We start from the raw sequence: 23631 nt of genomic DNA, 5'->3' as shown, positions 1-23631 counted from the left end.
GATCAGGTATCAGGCATCATCAGAACAAAAAATCAAATCATAGTGAATGGGTGTGTGTGTGCGCGCGCGCACGCAGAGTGGAGACCCAAAGCCCATTTGTAGGCCATTGGACATACCTTTACAGAAGGGTTTCGGGTAGGAAACGAGCCAGTCAGGGTGCAATGTAGCAACGATAAAACATACAACTTTCCTCTAGTTCCTAAATGCTTCCTCCTGCCAGCCCCCCTCCACCCCCCGTATTATGATCCCAATTCTACCTTACAAATCTGGCTAGACCAGAGGATGCACACTGGTACAGATAGGAACTGGAAACACAGGGAATCCAGGGTGGATGGTCCCTTCAGAACCAGTGGTGTGAGTGGTAATACTGGGAGGGTGGAGGGAAGGTGGGTTGGAAAGGGGGAACAGATTACAAGGCTCTACATGGGACCACCTCCCTGGGGGACAGACAACAGAAAAGTGGGTGAAAGGAGAAGTCGGACAGGGCAAGATATGACAAAATAATAATTTATAAATTATCAAGGTTTCATGAGGGAGGTGGGAGCGGGGAGGGAGGGGAAAAATGAGGAGCCAGGGGATTAAATGGAGAGCAAATGTTTTGAGAATGATGAGGGCAATGAATGTACAAATGTGCTTTACACAATTGATGTATGTATGGATTGTTATAAGAGTTGTATGAGCCCCTAATAAAATGAAAAAAGTCCCTTTTTCAAAATCTTTGACCACTTTGTATTTCAAAAGTATACAGACTACACTATCAGTAATTTCTCTATGTATGTCACAAGATGTGTCCATCACCACTAATCAATCAATGGATCTGAAAAGCAATCCCTGTTCACTGATATCTCATTCCTGTTATCTTTCTTTCCCAAACTAAAAATACTGAAAGTAAGGTTCTGAATCACATTCACTCAGAGAAAAAGAGCAATACATTAACAAGCAATACTTCTGATCAGAAAAAGTCAAGATTTTCAGGCCCAACATTAGCCCTAGCCCAAATACCAACCTAACCTCTAACCTCAACCCCGGCTCTAGCCTCTGTCACAGGGCAGCTCCAATCATATTGACAGAAATTAAAAGTCAACTCATTGCTGGTGGATGAAATGGGCACTGCTTAAATATCTGTATCTTTGAAAACTGACAAAATTACATTTTAAAATACATTTTCATATTTATTGCCATCACTTTGCCCACTTGGAATTTTTATCTTGGCTGTGCATTGATTTTATGTAATTTTTAAAGTGTTTCCTAGTTTAAGCAATGCTATGATGTACACAAGGAATTTTAAAACTACGGATAAACCTACCATTAACTAGGACATTTTTCCCACCATTATCACACACCATGCCCAGCATTATGCAGTTGCCTAGTTTAGGGAAAGAGATATGAAATGTAGATAATTACATGAGCAAAACCATCAACTAGCATGTTGAGGGCAAGGGACCAGGGCTCCACACCATGGGAGGAGAGAGAGGACAAGATGAGAAACTCATGAAATAAAGTACTTCCCAGCTCTGGCCAATGAAAGGGCCTAGATGCAGCAGTGGGCACCTACCTATGAAAACCTGTAACCCCAGGTCTGACTTTCTAGATAACACTGCCTATGTAGAAGAAATGCAGGGCTTCTGGGACACATCCCAGGCAGGGACAAAGACAAGGTGCACCTGGGAACATGTGTTGCTCAAAAACCCAATGATGACTTATCAGCGGGATGTTCCAGCAAGAAGCCAGCTTACAAGGATCCCACTAGCCCTAGCAAAAACAGATTTGAGCATCAAATCAATCGTTCCAGTAATGGACTTTTAACACATTGCATAAAAAGAGAATCCGCGATTCCATACTAGTACACATAAAACAGACCAAACAAATGAGGAGGAAAGAAAAGAGCGCTTATTTGCGGTGCATGCCAATGATCAACATCGACACAGTGTGAGTGAAATGATTACCATTCGGCAACCACGAGGGCAGTAATTTATCCAGGCAAGAATTGTCAGTGGATACCAAGCCCCCCTGGCTAGCCAATAGGTTGCAGAACAGAATATTTATTGCCTCAAAGTATCTCCCCACAGAGTACTTATTAACAGTAAGAGAAAGATCCTTTTACAGAGAGCAATCTGAAGACATCACCTGACTAAATCATCAACATTAAGGTCTTCAATAAGCCAGCATCATGTGCTTCCTGGTGTGATGGCCTCAGGAAGATAGAACTCCACTGGGGGAGTGCCCCTGCCCAGAATGTTTAACCTCTACCTGAGCAGAAGAGACAGACAGACCCACACTGGAGGCCATGCTAACAAACATAGCTTAAATTCTTTAAAAGGGCCATTTTCCTGAAAGACAAAGAAAGGTTGACCAATAGTTCTACATTAAGAGATGCTATGATATCACTAATTTATTGGTCCTAAATCAGAGCGAATAAAAATTGGTTTCCTAAAATGCATCATTGCAATATGGTTACATAAGAAATATTTCTGTTGTTAGGGTGGGTCAACAAACTGGTTCTGTCCTAATAAATATTTTTGGGCTTTGCAGGCCATACAGTTACTGTTGCAACTACTCACCTTGGCCATTGTTAACAGTGTGAAAGCAGCCAAAGACAGTATGGAGGCATGAACATGACTGTACTCACATATCACAGGTAACTACACAAAAAAACAGGAGACACATTGGATTTGACCAGCTAATGTACAACTAGTCTTGCAGGTCACTATCTTAGATGGTAGATGTTTAGAGGTGAAAGGTCATGACATGTGGACCTTGTCCTGTGTACTCATTTATGTGTATGTATTTGTATAGGCATGAATACACAGATGTACAGAGAGAAACAAATGAGGCGAAGCATTAACTACTATGGAAGATAAAAGGTGTGGTCTTATTTTCTAATAGTTTTCTATAAGTTTGAATTTTTTTCAAAGTAAAATGTTAAAAACGACCCTGGGTAGGCAGTAACTATGTCTCTCTTTATTTCTCCCAAGTGTTTTATTTCTTCTATCCATTTCCACTAATTGTCTTACCTTAAGATCACAATTTACTGTTCAATTAACCTAGAATCTTTGAGGCAATAACAATAAGAAATGCAAAGAACCTAATGTCTTCTAATATGTTTGTAGCAGCCATTAAAGTTGATCCTGACTCCCAGTGACCCCAGGTACACAAGAGAACTGCTCCAAATGGTCATTAAGGCTGTGAAGCGCCTCTGAGCCCTGGCAGAGGGCTGCAATCGACCTGCTTGGCAGTGAGAAACCACCGGCCACTCCGAGGGAGAAAGACTGAGCTTTCTACTCCCACTAACAGTGACAGTCCTAGAAACTCACAGAGGGTCGCTATGAGTCAGCACTGACTCAATGGCTGTGAGGATGGTTTGTTTTTTTGTGCTGCCCCTGGACTCTGAGCCTAATTATATATATATTATTTTAGAGGCTTTGTATTTTAGGAAGTCCCTAGGTGACACAAATGGCGAAGTGCTTCACTTCGAGCCTAAAGACTGAAATCTGAACCCACCTTAGAAGACAGGGTTAATGATCTTGTTCTTTAAAGTCATATCCTTCAAAACCCTAAAGAGCAGTTCTACTCTGTGCAGGTGCCACGACACGGAATCCACTCAATGACAGCTAAACAACTCACCGTATGTACTCAAGTAAAAGCTGACCCGAATATCAGCCTGGGCACCTAATTTTACCACAAAAAACGGCATAAACAATGTGCCGAAGAACTCACTTTATACACGAGTATATACAGTAAGCAGGATCAGAGCCCAGAGAGCCTGGGTTTCTATGACTCCACCAAGGCCAGAACCCTTCATTTTTGTTTGTCAGTGCATCACCAACTCCTGCGAAGACGGCCTGGGCCAAAGTAGACAGAGACTAATACTGACTGAATCAAGGTAATGTTGGGTTGCTAACACTAGAACCTTGAGAGGCCAAACGATGGAAACCATTGCCAATGTTCATTTGTATGCTTTTACTGCTTTGTGTTCCTAAGGACTCAACAGTGACTAAGACATGCCCACTAATTTTTAATACTCATGTCTAATACCAAAATATAGTGCCAACATTTTGTGCTATTTTTCATTCTAAAAATCATATCCACACTATGGGATAGTTCTATAAAATCTACAAAAGGTGACCTTTCACCACTTGCCACATTTTCATAGGTGCTTCTAACACCAAAGAGTAACTCTAAGCACTGTGTTCTGAGATGCATCTCTTACATCCACAGTAAGGAAATTCAGAGAGCCGCAGGGCCACTTTTATTTCCTCAAAGTTAGCTTAATTAGCATTAACAATGCAGCACTGCCTAACCCCTTCCTCAGTGAATTTACTAGTATAATTAATTAGTTGAAATGCATTCACTTGTATAATTAGTCCTAACTAGTCTACTCGACTCACAAGGACCCTATGGAACCGAGCTGAACTGTCCCCGTGGGTTTCTGAGGCTGTTGGTTTCAAACTGATGACCTCTGGGTTAGCAGCCCAACATAACCAACTCTACAAGACAAGGTGGAAGTGAGGTGGAAATCAATCTAATGCCACCGGGTTTGTAGCTGGAGAACTAGTCCACTCAGTAATCTATGCTAAATTTAGCACAGAATAAACAAACATATTTTTTAAAATTAACAGAAAATACTATTAGAAACTTATTTATAAACTGATTATACCCACCATTTAAATATGAAGACACCAAAGTAAGGATTTCGTTATTTATTATAAAAGCAAATAAACTGACCAGTAGAGGGCACTCCTTTGAAAGGGGGAAGGGCCAGGCCACAGCCTTGAACAGAAATGCATTCACAAAATTCCCTTACCTTATTTCAAGACAATGTTAAGTAAATACATATTTTATTTGACATTAAGTAAACATTAAGTAAACACAGTTTTTAATTTACAAAAATTAGATACAGGTTAAATCTATGTCATGTTCAAAATAAATCTGACACAAACCTTTTATAAGGGCCTTGAACTTGACAATTTAAGGGTGTTTAAAGCTGAATGTAACATATATCAAAGTTTCAAGTCTGGCAATCCTGACATTTTGAGTCAGCTAACGCTTTCTCGTGGGACTGTCATGTGTACTAGAGGAAGTTTAACAGCATCCTTGCTTCTGTTCACTCTGGATCCCACGAGTGCCTTCACCAGCAGGTTGTAATACCTGACATGGGCTCCAGCAAATGTTGGAGGGGGAGGGAGGCCGAAATGTCACACCACCCATTACGAACTACTGATTACACACACACACACACACACACACACACACACACACACACACACACACACACACACACACACACGAGGGGGTACCCCCAAAGCTGACTGGAATTGTGCTGGGTGGAGATTTCATAACATGCATTTTCCAGCCTAGGCCAGCATCCAACAACTTGCTCTGAGTTACCTATCGTCAGTGGTGTCACCTGGGAAGGTCTCTTTGGTCTCAGTGAATTTTTTGTAAAAGCAGTTTTGTTCAAACCTTGTTTCTGATTTAAGAGAATAGTGTGCAGCTGTGAAACTGTGTTTCCTGCTCCAGAAAAATGCCGCAGAGGTTGTTATGATGAACACAGCTAACTCGGACAGCGCTATGGGAAAAATTCAAGTATACGAGTGGTTTTCTCATTTCATAAAAGATGAAATGTCAGCTGGTGATAAACCTCATTCTGGATGTCTGTCAACTGTCTAAACCAGTGGTTCTCAACCTTTCTAATGCCGCATCCTTTGAATACAGTTCCTCATGTTATGGTGACCCCCCAACCATAGAATTATTTCATTGCTACTTCATAACTGTAATTTTTCTGTTATGAATCGTAATGTAAACAACTGATATGCAGGATGTATTTTCATTGTTACAAATTGAACATAATTAAACATAATTAAAGCATAGTTATTAATCACAAAACAATATGTAATTATATATTGTGAAATATTTATGTGTTTTCCAATGGTCTTAGGTGACCCCTGTGAAAGGATAGTTTGACCCCCAAAGGGGTTGAGAACCGCTGGCCTAAACAGATTAAAATGTCTACTCACAGTGCATTTGGAGATCTTTCCACCGAGTTACATTGTTACTCTAGCTTTCTATTCAGAGGTTCTGAAAAGATTGCCTAATAGTGGGTAACAAAAAAGGCCTGATTTGTGGCAGATAGGAGACTTGTTTTGCCATCATGACAATGAACCTGCTCACACAGCCATCTCAGTGAGCCGTTTGTGGCACACACACACAAAAAAGCATGCCTCTCTTGCTCCGTGCCCCTTACTCACCTGACCTCGGGAGGTGCTGTCAACCATCCAAACATGAATTTGAAAAATGTTTCCAAGAGTGGAATCACTAGTTTGACAAATGTATTAAGTGTAGAATGGAGAATACTTTGAAGGTGCTAAGGTAGTTTTGTAAAAAAATTTAAATACATAGCTTTGATAAAATTTTTTGTTTGGAGGGTATACCACCTCGTGTGTGTGTGAGTGTGTGTGTGTGTGTTTGTGTGTGTGTATGTGTATATATATGAACTGCTGGTATACATACACACACAAACCCACTCTGAATTACTGATATAACATATCCTCCATTGTGAACTGATATATATGATGTAGAGAATCAGAAAAATAGGACCATAAACTATAAAAGGCTTTTCTTATACTACTCAATATTGATTTAACAGTGCAAACTCTCTTTGTCAACTAGATACCTTAACCATATGTAAAATGAATTCTTTAATTAGCACAAAAAATTTAAATTAAGGAAACTGATAAATGCTGGTGAATATTCTGTAGCTCAGAGTACTAAAAATAGAACAAATCGACCAATTGTGAAGCCATTCTTCCTTACTGAATAGGAAACTTTCATCAACAAAAAGGATAATTCTTGGATTCCAAATGCTAAAATGATGGAGGCATGTACCTGCCAGTGAATCAGAGTCCTGGAAAAATATTTCTTACTATATTTACTTATATTAGCATATTGCATCCAGTAGATATTTAACATACGCTTTTTCACTGATCAACTAATCATCCTGATCTTTGTTATGTCTATATTCTCCTGTATTTTCTTAAAGTTAGATTTTTCTTTTCCACTAAATCTTCTCTTGGAATAAACAATTCAGAGGATATGCTTGCTAATAACAAGGGATGCCTAAACTATCAAAGCACATGTTTGTGTTTTAAACACTCTCTGCCAGAGACTCCCTTTGGAACCCTTTGATGGACTTCACAAAAGCTAATTATAAAAATTTCAGAATTAAAACAGAAGTGATTATCATATGCAGGGCCTAAAACAACCTGCTGTGCATTTATGTGTCAGACCTTTTTAATTCTGTATCATAATATAAGGCTTTGCCCTATGCTGTTATGCCATGAGATAGTAGTTTAAATTTAGTATTAAAAAAAACCCCAAACATTATAAATAATAATTTCTTTTAGCTGAGCTTGAAAGACAACGCATTTTTCACTATTAAGAAGTTCTCTAAGGACACAAGTTACACAAGTGGAAATTCCACCTAATTTGGTCTCAGAACACCTGGATTCAAATTCCACCACATACTTATTTAAACTCATATTAGGGAGGTACAAGAAGCCTTAGTGGGGCAGTGTTAAGCACTTGGCTGCTAACTGAAAGGTCAGCCATTCGAATTCACCAGATGCTTCATGGGAGAAGAGACCATCTACTTTCTTTATGGTTTACAGCCTTCAAAGCTCAACGGGGCAGTTCCACTCTGTCCTTTTGACTCCCTATGAGTTGGAATTGACTAGACAGCAACCACTGTGATTTCCCCCCACCCTCATTTTATCTGTCAGATGAAAAATACAATCTCCATCCTCTTTTATCTATGTCAAAGTGAAGTCAAGGTAAATTCTAAAGCACTCCCAAATATGCTATTACTTGATTTTTAAAAATCTGAACAACATTCTTTCCAGTTGTTTTAATGTAGCAAAACTGATGAGGATTCCAAATGTCCAAAGTCCATGTCCTCTCTTATGTTCCCTCCAGCCCAGAGTATTCACCAATCAAAATCTAGCAGCAACAATGGAAACCCCTTTTCCTTCTTAAACTTTTCCCCAAAAGACCAAAGCAAAATTTTAATCAACTATTGAAATACCTCACTAAATGCTCTTGCCTTTCTTTGTAACTGTATTAGACGCAGAACTGCTGTCAGTTCCCTCAGAAACGCACTGTCACTGTCACTCGGGAGATAAGGGACAACCCCAGAGACCTTTTCCCAGGTGGCTTAACTAGCAAGAGAGTCCGTTTCAAAGTTCACAAGTAACCAATGCTTCCCAGAGTTAAACCCTCTAGTTTGACAGAGGTCATAGTCAGAGCAGGGCGTTTGTTCAGAGTGTAGAAACGTTCCCTAACTTCCCTGGTTATAAAGTATTAACTATTAGCTTCATTTACATTGTACTTTTAAACTGTGGCAAAAGATTCTGTTTCTATTGTATATAGCAGTCATTTACTCTGAAAGGAAACAAAGTGTAATGGAATTTCTCCAGATTTCTGGAGAAGATAGAAGAACACTTCTGTTAAAATCATCTTCTAAAATCCCAGGAAAACTTCCATACTTTTGACACATGATTTCAATGACAGAGTATGCCAAATAAACCTGCCTTTGGACTATGGATTGAAATCGATGAACTACTCTTCCTCAGGGGAAAGTAAGGTAATAAGAATGAAGACACACCAAGTTGTGAAGTGATCTGATCTGGCAGAGTAATTCTATAGTGACCATTATACAGACTGTCTATGAGGAAGGACATAACTATTTACCTTTACTTAGCTAAATGCTTACACATTCAAAGCCAAATAAAAGCTATTTTTATATTTACATCAAATCTTTTCAAATGAGCACTTACACCATTTCTCATAGGATCAAATGGCCAATTGCTATTTCCTAATAAATCCTCAGAGTTCTAAATGGAATAACTATCTCCCTCCAACATCCAACCACCTCAAGGACTCAGATCCCATGTCAGTGCACAATCGTTTCATAGGACCCTCGAATCTGTTCTGGATTCTACAGCTTGGGATTCAAGAACTCTGGGAACTTTTTCAGAACTAATTTTTTAATTGGTACATCAGGTCTGGAAGAAAGGCTAGGGATTAAATTGCTTAACCTGGAGTAATGAAGGCTAAAATATAATCTGACAACATTAAGAAAAGATACTTCAAAGATGAGCTGCAATACTTGGGTTTCAATTCACTGATGTCAATCGTAAGATAGTCAGATTATACCTAAAGTATGCAAAAATCACATTAGGAAAATGCGTTAACAAGGACAGTTGGGGAACCTCCTGCCAATATGTGTCTGGGATTAATTAATCCTTATCTGTCGACAATAATTTGATCATAGGGCTGTCAGAAGACATTAGGAAACACTCCTTGACCACTCGGTGTCTCTTCCAGGCCTTCATGCTGCTATTTTACTCTGGCCTTTAAACTCTGGTACGTTTTCACAAAATTAAAATAATCTGTAAGAGCGTTTTTGTTAATCAAGTTGCGATAAAAGCAATCGTCACCTTTCCTAGGGAAATTTTAAAAGGCCCAGGGAGCAAAGGTAAGGGTTTGGCAGCAGCATCCTTAACGAAGAATGATCTTTATAAAATTCACCAGACTGCCAGGTGTCATCCACTACTTTAGTGTTGAAGGGAAAATACTACTAATTAAGTTTTTAAGAAATCACCCATCAAACTATTTTATTTCCCCAGCAGAATTCAATTCTAGTGTTTGCATGTGAAGTCAAAAGACCAACAAACTCATACTAGCAACATAGAAACATGACTTTTAGGTACATATTAAGATGCAATCTCACATTTTCACTGTTTCGCCAAACTCTCAAATATACGTAAAAGGAGAAAACACAAATACTGACATAAGAACATATCAAAGTCTTTGATATTTTTGTGAAAGCTGTAGGCCTGCCCATAGTCACAGGTTCATGTAACCACAGAGTTAAAGCCAGTGAAGCCTAAGTAGATGTCAGCTTTCAGATAAGTGCTCACAAAAGTGATCAAACAAACCTTTTAGGGTACTCGAAGGCTGGCCCCGAACAACTCAGTATCCATAATATTAAAACAAGATTTACCTCTATCGTAGGATCATATTCATCCACAAAGTGATTCTGAATTAGCTGTATCGTCAAGGCACTCTTGCCTACGCCACCAGCTCCAACTACCACAAGTTTATATTCAGTCATTTTCAGCAGGCCTTATGATAAAAATAACAAAAATGTGGCTAAATTAGAACATGTGTCACACCCAACGTTAACATAATTCATACCCTCTATCAATAACTTAACACAAACTCACCTTTACATAGAGAATTATTTCAAAATGACTTATAAAATTCAATGATGAACATTTCAGTTGACAAAATACAAGTATTGTAATGAACCATATGTAATTCGTTTATAAACTCCTCTATCACATTTGAGAAAATGCTTTAAAACACAGACCGTTCATTCTTTTATCTTGTATTCAGGTTACTCAATCCAAACAGCCGATCTGCTGTTCTATAGCAGCCAATGGCTCTCCAAGGGACATATCATGACTTCACGCAGGCCAAGTCTGCACTCCAGTGCTCTCTACACTGCAGACACACCCACACAAAACTCCTTGACAGCTCCCTCCACGCCTGTGGCTGCAGTATTTCTAGTTGACTCTTGTCTTTAAGAGGTAGAAGTGGATGTGCTAAGAGGGTCTTTTATGGAGCCACAAGGTATTAAAAATCATGATCTTAGTAGTTCTGGAGAAGTAGCTAGAATCAGAATAAGGGCATGGGGGCTGTCACAAGTTGGTCACACTGAAATTGAGACACTGACGTATATAATGAATGAAACTTGTTGATATTTCAATCTGTAAGACATTTGCTGGGGAAAAATAATGGCGTTAAAAGAGAATTCTGGATTGAGGTGGTACAGGCGAGGTGTTGGGCTGCAAACCAGAGTCAGCAGGTCGAACTCACCAGCAGCTCCCTCAAGAGAAAGAAAGATGAAGCTGGCGGTTGCCATAAAGATCTGCAGTTGCAGAAACTCTGTATTGGGTTGCTGTGGGTTGGAATTAACTTGATGGCAGAAGGTTTGGGTTGATTACAGGTGACATGATCATCAATCACAATATGTAATCGTATATTAGTGAATAACAACTTTTGCACGAAAAAAATGTAATTCTATAAAAAAGTCAAGCATTTTTTAATAAAAGGAAATTTTTAAAAAGATGTATGTATTTCTCAATAATCTACACGATGTTTGCTGTGTATTTATAAACTGTCTCCAGTAGGTATAAATATATACAGGTAACTTGGACTGTTAACGAGCAAAGATTGAATATGAAATCTGACGTTACAAGTAAAACTACAATGAAACTTTGTAGTGAGCAGTTCAAATCTTTAAAATTAAAACGAAATGTTTAATTCTATCCTCTTTCCCTCATGAACTCCATATTATTACAAATAAGGAATAAAATGCAGGAAAAAGTGTTCACACACTTGTCACAAGTAATTCCAAATGAACAAATGTATGTACATATACAGGGTAGATAAACATGTCAACGCTACCCACTGAAGAGCAGGAACTGTCCAAATAAAATCCACTGTCACGGAGTCGATTCTGATTCACAGTAAATGAAGAGCAAGAATTATTCAAAGAGGTACCAAAATAATAATCATCTGGTTAGTCAAACGAGAGGCTTCGTAGAGAGCACTGGGGCTAAACAACATCTGTATCACAGGCCTGTGGCTCACACCTTCCTCTGCCTGGTCTTACTCGCTTCTTGCCGAGTGCTTCCTCAGAAGCCATCACACATGCCATCGTATCCTGCGTGCCTCCACTGTGGACTTCAAGCATGCACCACAGCCAACGGGGTTGCTGTTATTAGCTATTATCAATGGCAATCCAGTCAGTTCTGAATCATAATGGTTTTATGTCTAACAGAAAAATTGCTGCCCAGCTCTGCACTGTCTTATGTTGTTGGGGTTAGTGTTAATCCATTTTATTGAAGTCCCTTGTTTCCTCTGACCCTCTCCTCCAAAACATGATTCCCCTTTCTAGCACTTGGTCTTTCCTAAACAGCATGTTCAAAGAGGATGGAGAGAGAAAAGAAGGGGAAAAAAAAATCACACAAAAATATATCCCCTATTTCCCACTCCCCCAGCCCCCACCAAAACAAGCAAACTAAACCAAAACAAAATGCCCAGTTTGGATAACCTAGAAAAGCCGTTCTCGGTGTGGTCCGGAACCCCTGGAGGTTCCTATTTGACCTTTTGGGGAGCCTAAGAGGTCAAAAATATTTTTATTATAATACTAAGATGGGGCTTGCCCTTTTCACTCCTATTCTTTCACAAGTGTAGAGTTTTCCAGATGTGTGATTGTGAAGGATTGAATGCAGAAGCACATATGAGAATCCAGATGTCTTCTATTAACCCAAACATTAAAAGAGATTTGCAAAAGTGTTAAATACTCTTCTCATTAATTTTTGTCTGGATTTTGGTCATTTTTTATGTAGAATTCTGTCACATGCAATGAATTTGTTTCCATTTTTAGATGAGTTAAAGGTATTAATTAATACCTTTATTTTAGTATTAACTAATACCTTTAATATTTTAGTTTCTAATATGGTAACTGCTCATATACCTCATATAAATCAAAGCTCTTTGGAGGGTCATCAATAATTTTTAGGAGTATGAAGAAGACCTAAGGCCAAACACTTTGCTAGCTTAGAGGATACTGTGGATAGATACTGGATGAGATGTTGGAAGCGTATGCATGTGTGAATTCAAAGACATTAGCTTTCTGGCCTACTTGTTTACACTGTGCTTATTTGGAGGGTGGAAGGGAGAGCCTTAATCAATTAATAACCAAGCAATATTTAAGTCCACGAAAGTAAAAGGAGTTCCAAAGGAATCTTATTGGAGATCACAGCCCAGAAAAGCCTCCCATATTCAAGTTTCAGAAGCTAACAAGGGGTGAAACTAGGGCTGGACCTCAACAATTTGTGTTGAGCAAAACAAAAATTTTAAACGTACTTTTCTCATAAAATGTAATTACTAGTTGCCAGCTCTCTCAAAACCCAGTATGCCTGTAGGTAGCTACAGCCTCAAAGGAAACAGTACTGGCATCAGCTATATTTCAGGTCTATAGTCTGTCAAATGTTCAAGCCAGCATTTCAGCCCTGGCCACTTAAAAGTGACAGCTGACATATGGTTGAGATAATTATCAAAAAGAAAAAGAAACCAAACCAAAGCCATCAAGGTAATTCCCACTCAGCATAACCTTCAACTGCCCCCACAGGATTTCCAAAGCTATAGATCTTTACAGAAACTTATTGCTAAACCTTTCTTCTGCAGAGCAGCTGGTAGGTGCGAACTGCCAACCTTCCGGCTAGCAACCCAACACCTAACTACTACACCAGGACTCACAGATGAAGATTACAAACAGACCCCCCCCCACACACACACACTTTTATAATTTTGAGTGATTATTTTTTCATTACAAAGTATGCACATTGTGTAAAAGTTAAAAGGTGCATTTCTGTTCCCAAGCCCTTGTTTTGATGAGTGTTAAGGTTTAAGAAGGCTAGGTTTAAGACCAGCTACACTATGTCCCTGCTTAAGTGTGTTTCAGGTAGGTAGTTAATTGGTCTATTGCTAAAACCAACTCCTCTGTAAGTCAGTTAAATTAAAAAAAATTTTTTAACTGCATGGGTGCTGTCAAACGGAGTACTGTAATAACTCCGGGGATGGGCAAGCCATCTGTAATGATATGGGTAATACAGAGGAGAGAGGGGGCAGAACATGCACATGCCAATTAAACTTCAAATATGATTTCAGCTATTGATGGCTGCACCACTCAACTAGCAAAGAAAAGGCCTCGCTTGTGCCCTGCAGGTTTTCTGCAAGTGTTTTTAACTCGATAAAGCAAGGCAAACCTTTTGGGATTAACTTTTTCCTTTTCACTGCAGGTCACAGACTCATTCTTTACGTGTAGGGTGTTGGCCACCTGTTCTTCCACCACCATCTCTATCTCCACCTCCTCCTTTGTGGTCATCAGCAATGTCACAGCCCGTTCATGGGGGAGGGGTGCAGTCAGGAACTGGGCTGCAGATGCATTTTTTCCAAACACAATAACCTCAAACAGTGGTCTCTAATCACTTTTCGATGCTCTTCCAAAACGTGACCTCCCTTCTCACCCAAACATCCCTTCCACACATCGAAAAGGCCCATTATCCATCCAGCCTGAGCTCGAGGGAGAAGTTTATGCCTTCTTCCTAGGGATGCTAGACCCAGCAGAGAAGCAGAGAGCAGGCAGCCGAGCGTTGGGGAAGGGAGGAAAAGGTGCGGGAGCGCGGAGAGGGAGAGGGAAGGGCAGCGAGGGGCGGGAAGCCCGGACGCCTCGGGATTCACCTCCACCGCACCCCGCCGCCCCGCGGGGCAGCCGGCCCGGCCCGCGACTTTCTCCCCGGCCGCCTCCAGCCGCGGCTCTCGGGGAGGAGGAAGGAAGGGGTTCCCCGTCCAGGAAGCAGCAGAAGCGGCGGCCGCCTCTAGCCTCACCCTCTTCAGACCCACACCGCCCATTCCTCACTGGCCGCGCCGCCGCGCCTCCCCCTGCAGACCACCCCCCGCGCGCCTGGGCTCCGCGCCGGCGCCCCCTCCCGGGACCCCTAATTCATTCACTCGCCGCCGGCCCCTCCCGGCGCCGGCGCGGAGGGTCGGGACCCGGGCAGGGGCCCCGAGAGGGGTGGCCCGCTCCGTACCTCTCTCCCGCACCTGGGAGCCGCCGAACCTCTGGCCCCCACTGCCGCCTTCAGCGTCCGCGCCTCGCTCGCTCCCAGTCCGAAATGGCGGGGGCCGGGAGTACTGGCCGAGCAGCCGCCACCGCCGCTGCTGCCTCCGCTGCCGCGGCCGCCGCCTAGGAAAATCGAGCCCCGAGCGCACAGATGAGTTCGGGGCCGGGCGGCCACAGAGGGCAGAGCTATCGATGCGCTCCGCGCTCGATTCCTCTTCAGGCGCGCGTGCGGGGAGGGAGCGGCTGAGGGCGGTGTGTGAAGAGGGAAGAGAGGGAGGCGGCGAGGGCCGCGGGAGAGGAGGGCTGGGGGCGGGCGGCGGAGGGCGGGGGTCGTGCTAGACTGGGCGGTGGAGGGCGGGGGGCGGGGACCGGGCGAGCGTTAGAAGGAGGGGCTGGGCGGCGGAGGGGGGCTGGGCGGCGGAGGGGGCGGGCCCGGGCGGCGTGGGCGGAGCCTCCGCAAGGAGGCGGGACTGCCGGACTCACCCGGGAGCCTGAGCGGTCCCCACCGCCGCAGTGGGGGGGCTCGCGCCGCGTCCGCGTCCGCCGCGTGCACTTTAGACACGAGGCGGACGCCCCCGCTCCACGATCCCGCAGCTCCCCGCGGCCATCCCACCCCCTGCCCCCGAGGTGCACAGTCACTGACTGCCGTGTATTGTGGAAGTAAACACGCATCACCAAATGTGGAAAGCAACTTCGCGACCGAGGCAGAGACGAAGCAGGCGTTCCACCCTGAGGACTGCAGGTCGCCACCTGGTTGCTGATGTTACCAGCACAGATACGGGGGGCCGGGAACCTAGCCCCAGGCTCAGGCAACCCTCTCGTAGCTACGTTTACAGGAGGGAATTCAGGAGGCGAAAGGTGGTTTTTCTTGGTATTTTGAAGCCGCGTCACAAGTCTCCCCAAACTGGCACCTCAAGTGTACCCCGTTGCCCAAGAAGCCCACGCAGGATCCAGACTATTTTTAAGTAACAGCGACGTCGATAGTTTAGAGCTGAGGAAAATCGGTGAGGCATTCATTAGAAGATAAGATTAATCAGTTAACATTCAGAGTTACCACATGAAGCAATGGAGTAATTAAATATGCTAACAAACCCGGAGTCTGTGCTGATAAAGGACCTGGAAAGGAAGCTTGCTTGGGAGTTTGGAATATCGACACGTGGCAGATCCGCACCCACAGCACAGACCAACAACTGAAGCAGTTGTTTTAAATTCCAGCTACTAACCAGGCATTACAAGGTCAGTTTTCCTTTTCTTCCTGCCCTTTATATGGGCTGGCGTCTACAAGGTTGATTCCTATCTCACTCGTGAAGCTCCTGGCACCAGTAGACGAGGCCAGGACAAAGATGAGACTTTCTATTCCTGTAAAGATGTAGGGCCTCCGAAAACCCACAAGGCAGTTCTACCCTGTCCCGTAGGGTCACTATGAGTACGAATCAACTCTATGGCAGCGAGAGGATTTTGGAGTAGACAGCAGGGAATGTGCCTACTCAATGTCTCTTGTACCAGGGTGGATAGTGAAGTGAAACAGCTGAGTATGACTCTTCCACCATAGTCTTTGTAACTACCACCGAGTGATTGTATGGAAGCGTAAAAATGGGGTGTGTGAGGCTAAGGTGAGGGGATTGGTGAATTTTCCCTACCTGCTGGGTATAAGCAGGAACAGAGAATCTGAGGCCCCCCAAAAGAGCCATAAGTAAAGTGCATCCAAGATCCCAGCCCATCAGCACCAAAAGGATATGCCAAACAGAGGTGGGCTTCCCAGCCCACTGAATGAGCAATGTGGAGTGACTGTGGGCTGGAAATTGACTTGCCTAGGCTGGGTTTCCCTTTGGGCATTTATTAGCACCAAATGAGCTCTGTAACATTTGCCCAAGCAGAGTCCAAGGACCCTGGGGCTGAGAAACTAAGAGGTTGCCCTGCCAGAGAAACTAAGAGATTGCCCTGGCAGAGAAGAGGCCCTGGAGACAAAACAGCTGTATCCTTAACACTTTTTATCAGCTTCATGAATAAACCCCACAATCATGAGTGTTGTGAGTTCCATGCTGCTACTGCAGAGAGAGTGCTTTGGGAGAGACAAAAAGTAGATAGATAGATAGATAGATGCTTGATTAGATAGATAAATATAGATACTGCTATACATTTGTAGAAACCTCCAATACACAAAAGCATCCAAATGTGAAGCTGTTATTTCTTGACTATCGTCTCTCTAGGGTAGAGTTTTCACCTGCTCTAGCCCTTACCTGAAGAATTCCCTGCTTTTCAATTAACACCACATCATCACAGGAAGTTGGGACATCCTGGAAGGACTGATACTCCTTTGAAATGATCTTTGAATGAGGGGAACTACAAGAAGTCTGAAGGGGTAAGGTCCGGACTGTAGGGTGGATGGGGTAAGATTTCCCAATGCACAGCCCTCATAGAATGAACAAGTGTGTTGTGTGTCATAATAGGAGAAACTTCCCCTGGGTGCACTTCTCCTGTTTTGTTTGTTTTTCTCATGAATATAGATTTCCGTTTTCTTAAAACGTTATTCCTAATAAGCCTCCATGATCATCCTATCCTGTGTCCTTTGAGAAAATCTATCAAGTAGACACTCAAAAAGCAGTCACTAACCTTGTGAGCTATCTTTCTGCTTTGAAATTACCTGGCCCGGGGCATAGTGCCCCAACAGACTGGACTGGAAAACACTCCTAAAGGGCAACAAACGATCCTTGAACTAACTACAAGCTTTTCTTTTGTGTTTTGTTTTGTTCTTTGTCAGTGGTTTGTTGTTGTTTTGTTGTATATTGTTGCTTGGTTTTGCTCTATCTTGTTTCTGTGCATGTTATTATCTCTGCAGGTCTGTCTAAATGAGATAGACTGAATGAACAAACTGGAGTAAAAACAATAGGACCGACAGTTTGGGAGGGGGTGGGAGGAAATGGGATAGAGGGAGGTGGGGGGGGGGAGTAAGGAAGTGGTGTTAATAAACCCAGGGACAAGGGAACAACAAGTGATCCAATTTGGTGGTAAGGTGGGTGTGGCAGGCCTGGTAGGGCATGATCAAGGGTAATGTAAGGAAGAGGTATTGCTGAAACCCAGGTGGGGATGGAGCATGTTAGTGGGACAGGCGGAAAGTCAAGGGAAATAGAGGAAAGAGCTGGGAGGCAAAGGGTATTTATAGAGGTCTAGACAAAGACATGTACATATGCAAATATATCATGATGGGGAAATATATCTATGTGCCTAGGTTTAGTGTTAAGGTGGCGGAAGGACATTGGGCCTCTACTCAAGTACTCCCTCAATGTAAGAATACTTTCTTCTATTAAATTGACATTCTATGATGCTCACCCTCCTCACACAACCACTGAAGACAAAGCGGGTGAATAAGTAAATGTGATGAAGAAAGCTGATGGTGCCTGGCTATCAAAAGATATAGCATCTGGGGTCTTAAAGGTTTGAAGATAAACAAGCAGCCATCTCGCTCAGAAGCAACAAAGCCCACATGGAAGAAGCATACCAGCCTGTGTGATCACGTGGTTCTGAAGGGATCAGTTATCAGGCATCAAAGAACAAAAAACATATCATTGGGTGCACACCTCTGTGATACGATCGCTGAGTACAAACAGGTGCATAAGCAAATGTGGTGAAGAAAGCTGATGGTGCCCAGCTATCAAAAGAGATAGTGTCTGGGGTCTTAAAGGCTTGAAGGTAAACAAGTGGCCATTTAGCTCAGAAGCAACAAAGCCCACATGGAAGAAGCACACCAGCCTGTGCGATCATGAGGTGTCGAAGGGAGCAGGTATAAGGCATCATTCCCTGTGTTTCCAGTTTCCATCTGTACCAGTGTGCATCCTCTGGTCTAGCCAGATTTGTAAGGTAGCATTGGGATCATGATAGTGTGTGTGGAAGAAGCATTTAGGAACTGGAGGAAAGCTGTATCTTGCTTTGTTTTCTATGCTTACAATAGCCCCTGACACAAATAAGGCACTCCATAAATATCTGTGGAATGTTGAATAAATGAAGCGATGTGCCCTCTTTCTGAACTCTGAGACCCTAAATCCTTAAGCATCTGCCAATCGCTGTCTTCACCGTCTTACAAAATCTGCCTTTAAACTCATGCAGGTCACCTTTCTGATAAACTACCCTCTGTCTGGCACATAAGGAACACTGTATTTTTGTTAAGTGAATGATCACTTATTTGCGTGTTAATTTGTAGGCCCTATGAATTGTAAATCACAGTTGTATTTGAGTGGCTTCTGGTACTTGATAAGATCTTGGAGTCTCTTAAAACGACTGCAAGTTAACCCTCTGGTTGGTGCTCCATAAATCTTACAAGACTGTAGTAAAGAAGAGGCAGAAGCTGTGTCTAGCACTTTTATGCTAATTACACAAATTCTGGCATTGTCGTGAGGTGCTGTCCAGTTCGTGTCCCCGTGCAGAAAAGAAGGAGACACTCCCCAGCACCACACCGTCCTCACAAGTGGGCTTACGTTGCAGCCCATTGTTGCAGCCAGCGGGTCAATCCATCTCCCTGTTTATCTGTGACATGCTTCACCGAGCATGACACCCTTTCCCAGGGACAGTCTCTCATCATAGCACATCCAGAGTACCTGAGGCAACCTCTCGCCATCCTCACTTCTAAGGAACAGTCTGATGGCACTTCTTCCAAGCAGATTTGCTTGTTCCTCCGGCCGTCCACTGTACGTTTAGTTTTCTTCTCCGGCACCAGTTCTTCGTTGGTCTTCATTAGCAGAAGCATAACCCAGCCATGAGACGTTAATTTCCTTTCGTCTCATGATTCCCAAAGTGAAATCTGCGTCCCGCTATCCTCACCAAGCTCCCCTGCCCCAGCCTCAGCTGTCCCAGGTCATCTCTCTTTTTCCTTCCCACCGTAGCTTCTGTTTGTGCTGTCAGGCCTTTCTGTCGCTCACCCCTGGAGGCTTTCTCAGAAGCCGCAGAACGCCCTCTTTTCCTCTTTCCTCCTTCACACACAGCCTAGATGAGTGACTCATAAGTCACCAAGCATGCTTGTTTTAAAATACAGGTTACTAGACCCTCTCTCACCCATCAAATCTATTCAGTTCAGGATGGGTCAGAAATATTCATTTCTAACATTTCACGTGACCCTGCCATCTTCTTGGAGACCTAGAACCCAAACCTTGACCTTGTTTGCTGAAATGAATTTCCACTCCCTGTGTTTCCATCTTAGCTGAGTGGAATCATGGACCATCAAATCATTTCATCCTAACATTAATTTTTTACTTTTTCTCCAAACTGGTTGCAGCTTCTTGACATTATACTTCCTAAGTACATCCTCATATCAGACTCTTCCACCTTCTTTCCTTCCCTCACACCTACATTTGTGGAAGAGCCCCCTCACGGATTTCTCTGCCTCCACTTCCTTCCTTCCAATTCAGGTCACTTCTTGCCAGACTCATCTTCCTTTCGCCTGTCTTTCATCATCACCAAATTTACACCGCACCTACCCCATATAGGCTGCGCACATGAAAGCATGACATATTTTTTAAGTGCCCAAGTTACAAGTCAATTACCTAATGAGCGCTAAAGATGACTAGTACCTTACAAATTAAAGGGAAATGGTCACTGGTTCTAATCAAAGCCTTCAATCAATGTTGCCTACCAGTCTTGACTAACTCCTTCTATCCTGCCGAACTGTGTTCCAATCAGTGATACCGTTTCTATCTTGCTGAGCTATGTTCAAACCATTCTGCCCATCTGCCTTTGTTCGCCACCTTTCAAAGAATGTGCTCTTCACTTCCCAAGAGAATAGCCTCTGACCCATGGAGGTAGGATAGGATAGTATGCCTTTGCTCTTTTTTCCCAATCTGCATCTTTTGTCTCTCTCTTTGCCAAAGTTCTCTCATCTTCAAGACCCAGAACAAATCCTACCTCCTCTATAATACTTTGGTAGCTACCAACCCTTTAAAATAAGTTTCGATTTAATACTTTAAGTTTCTTTAATTTAAATTTTTATATGGGTTAATCAGATCTCCAATTGCAAAACCCTAGCAGCATGACCCATACTTTAGGTATCTAGTGTACCCCACCCAACCATACAGCCCAGGACTAAGTCAAAGTGATTATTTAATAACTAGGAAAATACATGGCTGTGCTTATCAGCAAGTTAAATAACGTGAGAGCATTGTTTGAGGAAGATAAGTATGGCAGTTAGGTGCAGGAAAGATTTAGAGGAAGAAAGACCAAAGGTAGGGTGTATGTGGATGTTATCATTGTACCTAGTGGCAGTGGATGTGGTGTGCTGGCCTAATTCGCTAGCTCTGGTGCAGTGGTTACAAGTTAGACTGTGATCTAAAAGGTTAGCAGTTTGAATCCGCCAGCCACTCCTCTGGAGAATCATGGGGCTTTCTGCTCCTGTAAAGAGCAACAGTCTGGGAAATTCACAGGAGCAGTACTACCATGTACACAATGGTTCTCAACCTTCCTAATGCCGTGACCCTTTAACATAGTTCCTCATGTTGGGGTGACCGCATATGTGGGCATATCTACGTGTGGGTGCACCTGTCTGGAGACAGATAGAGGAGCGATAGGTGTCCCAGTACCTAAGACCATCGGAAATATGGTCTTAGGCCACCCCTGTGAAAGGGTCATTTGACACCCCCCTAAGGGCTTGCTTCCCTGAGAGCCGCTGTACTATAGGGTCACTATGAGTCAAAGCTGACTTGATAGCAGTAAGTTTGAGTGAGTGTGAGTTGGAACACATTTGCAAGCTTTGTGTTTAAGAATGAAGTAATGAAAGTCTTCCTATGACACAGTTCCTAGGAGCCCTGCTGGTGTAGTGGGTTAGGCATTGAGTTGACAACCACAAGGAGAGGGGTTCGAAACCACTAGCTGTTCCTCGGGAGAAAGGTGGAAGTTCTTTACACCTGTGAAGATTTAGTCTCGGAAACCCATAAGGATATAGTTCTATTCTGACCTATCGGGTCACTTTGAGTCAGGATTGAGTTGGTGGCAATGAGTTTGAGCTTTGATAATATAATTCATGTCCACCATAAAGATTTATGGTCTCAGAAGCCCTATGGAGTAGTTCTATTCTGTCCCTTTGGATTGCTGAGTTGGAATGGATTCAATGGCAGTGGGTTGGGTTTGGTTTTGGAGGAGCCGGGCAAGTTTGCTTTATATATTTCTTTTATTTTTTAATTATTATTTTAAAAAATCATTTTATTGGGGGCTCATACAACTCTTATCACAATCCATATATATATATTGATTTTTTGAAATTACAGATATATCCCAAATCTGTCCGCGTAGTATGATTTTCACTTGAACTCAAGCCACCACTATCCGCTCCCTGCACCACTGGAAACCCTGACAACAGTCTCTGCTTCTGTGTTTGCTCATCTACAACGCGTCCCCGAGGCAGCTGCATGAGAGTTGCTTTTCAATTTGCCCATTAAATCATGGGATCAGGTCAACCTCTCCAATGGCTTCTCATTGCACCTAAAGTAAAATTCAAACTCCTTCAAGCCATTTTACAAGCCTGTTTTTGTCTATTCTGAACATATCCCATGGCCCAGTGGCTAAGCTAACTTGGCTGCTAACAGGAAAGTTGGCTGATCAACCCACTCCACAGGAGCAAGATGTGGCTGTCTGCGTCCATAAACAGTAAGCTTTGGAAACTCCATGGAGTTGTTTTATTCGGTCTTATAGAGGCGCAATAGGACATGTTACTTGGTATGTGTTATCAGGAGAGCTCTGTCTCTGGAGTAGGATATCATGTTTGGTAAAGTACCACTCACTGCCACTGAGTCAGTGCTGACTCATAGTGAACCCCTGTGGGTTTCGGAGATTGTAACTGTTTATGAGTGTAAAAAAACCAATCGTTCTCCCTTGGAGCTGCTGGTAGTATTGAGCTGCCGAACACACTGATCGCAGCCCAGTGCCTAACAACTACGTCACCATGGCTCTAGCTCCAGCTCCAGTAGAGGGGCAGCAAAGAACTTCAACTAGATTGAGAGCCATGGTTCCAACAATGGGTGCAAACATGCGAACACTTGTGAGAACGGCACAAAGGCCGGCAGTGTTGCCTTCTGTTGTACACAGGCTTCCGTGAGTCAGAACTGACTGGATGGCACCTAAAAGTGACCGCACAGGAGCACTATCATGTAATGGGTTACTTATTGGGCTGCTGGGCCTAAGGTCAGCAGTTGAACCCACTGGGCACTCTGTGACAGAAAGGTGAAGTGTTCTGTACCTGAATAGCCTTGGAAACCCCAAAGGGCAGTTCTACTCTGTCCTATGGGGTCACTGTGAGTCAGAATTGACTCTGGCAGTATGTGGGTTTGGGTTATAGAGTGGCCATGGGTCGGAATCTGCTTGATGGTAATCATTTGGTTTTGCTTTCTGTTGTTGCTGTTTTGTACCACACCTTACAGGAGCTTTATCGTCACTAGGCTCCAACTACCCTAGCTTTCTTTTTCTGCCCAGTATGTGCTCAGCTCATTACCTTGTGCTTGTTTTCTCCGACAGGCTCAATTTTGCTTTTCAGATCACTTCTCTGACACCCAGACACCTAGTCTAAGCCCACCTTCTTCACGCCACTCCTTGCCAAACTCTTGACTTTTCAACGGATCACCGTGGTTTGTTTAAGCCTTTAACACCGTGGTTTGTTTAAGCCTTTCACTTAAAATTTATCATCTATCAACTTAGCTTGGTCTTTTATTTGTTTGCTTGTCTTGTTTTCTTCCCTGAAATATAAATTCCATGAGCCAGGTACCACTGAATTCTCAAAACCCAGAGAGAACTTGGCATACAATAGTCACTTAAAAAAGATTTTTAGGTAAGTTATTATTTTAAAAACCCAACAATCAGGACTGTATAATTCCATAAGCCATAGCAGGTCTCTGCTTTTCAAC

The 23631-nt window shown here is 43.0% G+C and overlaps 1 protein-coding gene and 1 long non-coding RNA gene across 4 annotated transcripts in view; one reads left to right on the top strand and one right to left on the bottom strand.

The window, feature by feature from the left end:
- KRAS (KRAS proto-oncogene, GTPase) overlaps window positions 1-14868 on the bottom strand; it is a 38363-nt gene extending 23495 nt beyond the window's left edge. For 2 of the 3 annotated variants that reach the window (XM_075551979.1, XM_075551978.1), the window contains exons 1-2: window positions 14724-14856; window positions 10061-10182 (exon numbers count right to left, since the gene is read on the bottom strand). In XM_075551979.1, the coding sequence (XP_075408094.1) occupies window positions 10061-10171 (111 nt within the window). In that variant the 5' untranslated portion in view covers window positions 10172-10182; window positions 14724-14856. Of the gene's footprint in view, window positions 1-10060; window positions 10183-14723 lie in introns of all 3 variants that reach the window. The other variant, XM_075551977.1, reaches the window with a different exon arrangement.
- Window positions 14869-15326: 458 nt separating this feature from the next.
- The window catches only part of LOC142451133 (uncharacterized), a 48715-nt gene continuing 40410 nt past the window's right edge, over window positions 15327-23631 (top strand). Inside the window, exons 1-2 of the long non-coding RNA XR_012784973.1 lie at window positions 15327-15991; window positions 16966-17117. This is a non-coding gene — a long non-coding RNA (uncharacterized LOC142451133). The remainder of the gene's footprint in view (window positions 15992-16965; window positions 17118-23631) is intronic.

This window comes from Tenrec ecaudatus, chromosome 6 (genome assembly GCF_050624435.1).
Source record: "Tenrec ecaudatus isolate mTenEca1 chromosome 6, mTenEca1.hap1, whole genome shotgun sequence".
In the NCBI taxonomy this organism is placed as follows: domain Eukaryota; kingdom Metazoa; phylum Chordata; class Mammalia; order Afrosoricida; family Tenrecidae; genus Tenrec; species Tenrec ecaudatus.
This window is presented reverse-complemented; position numbering and strand designations above follow the sequence as displayed.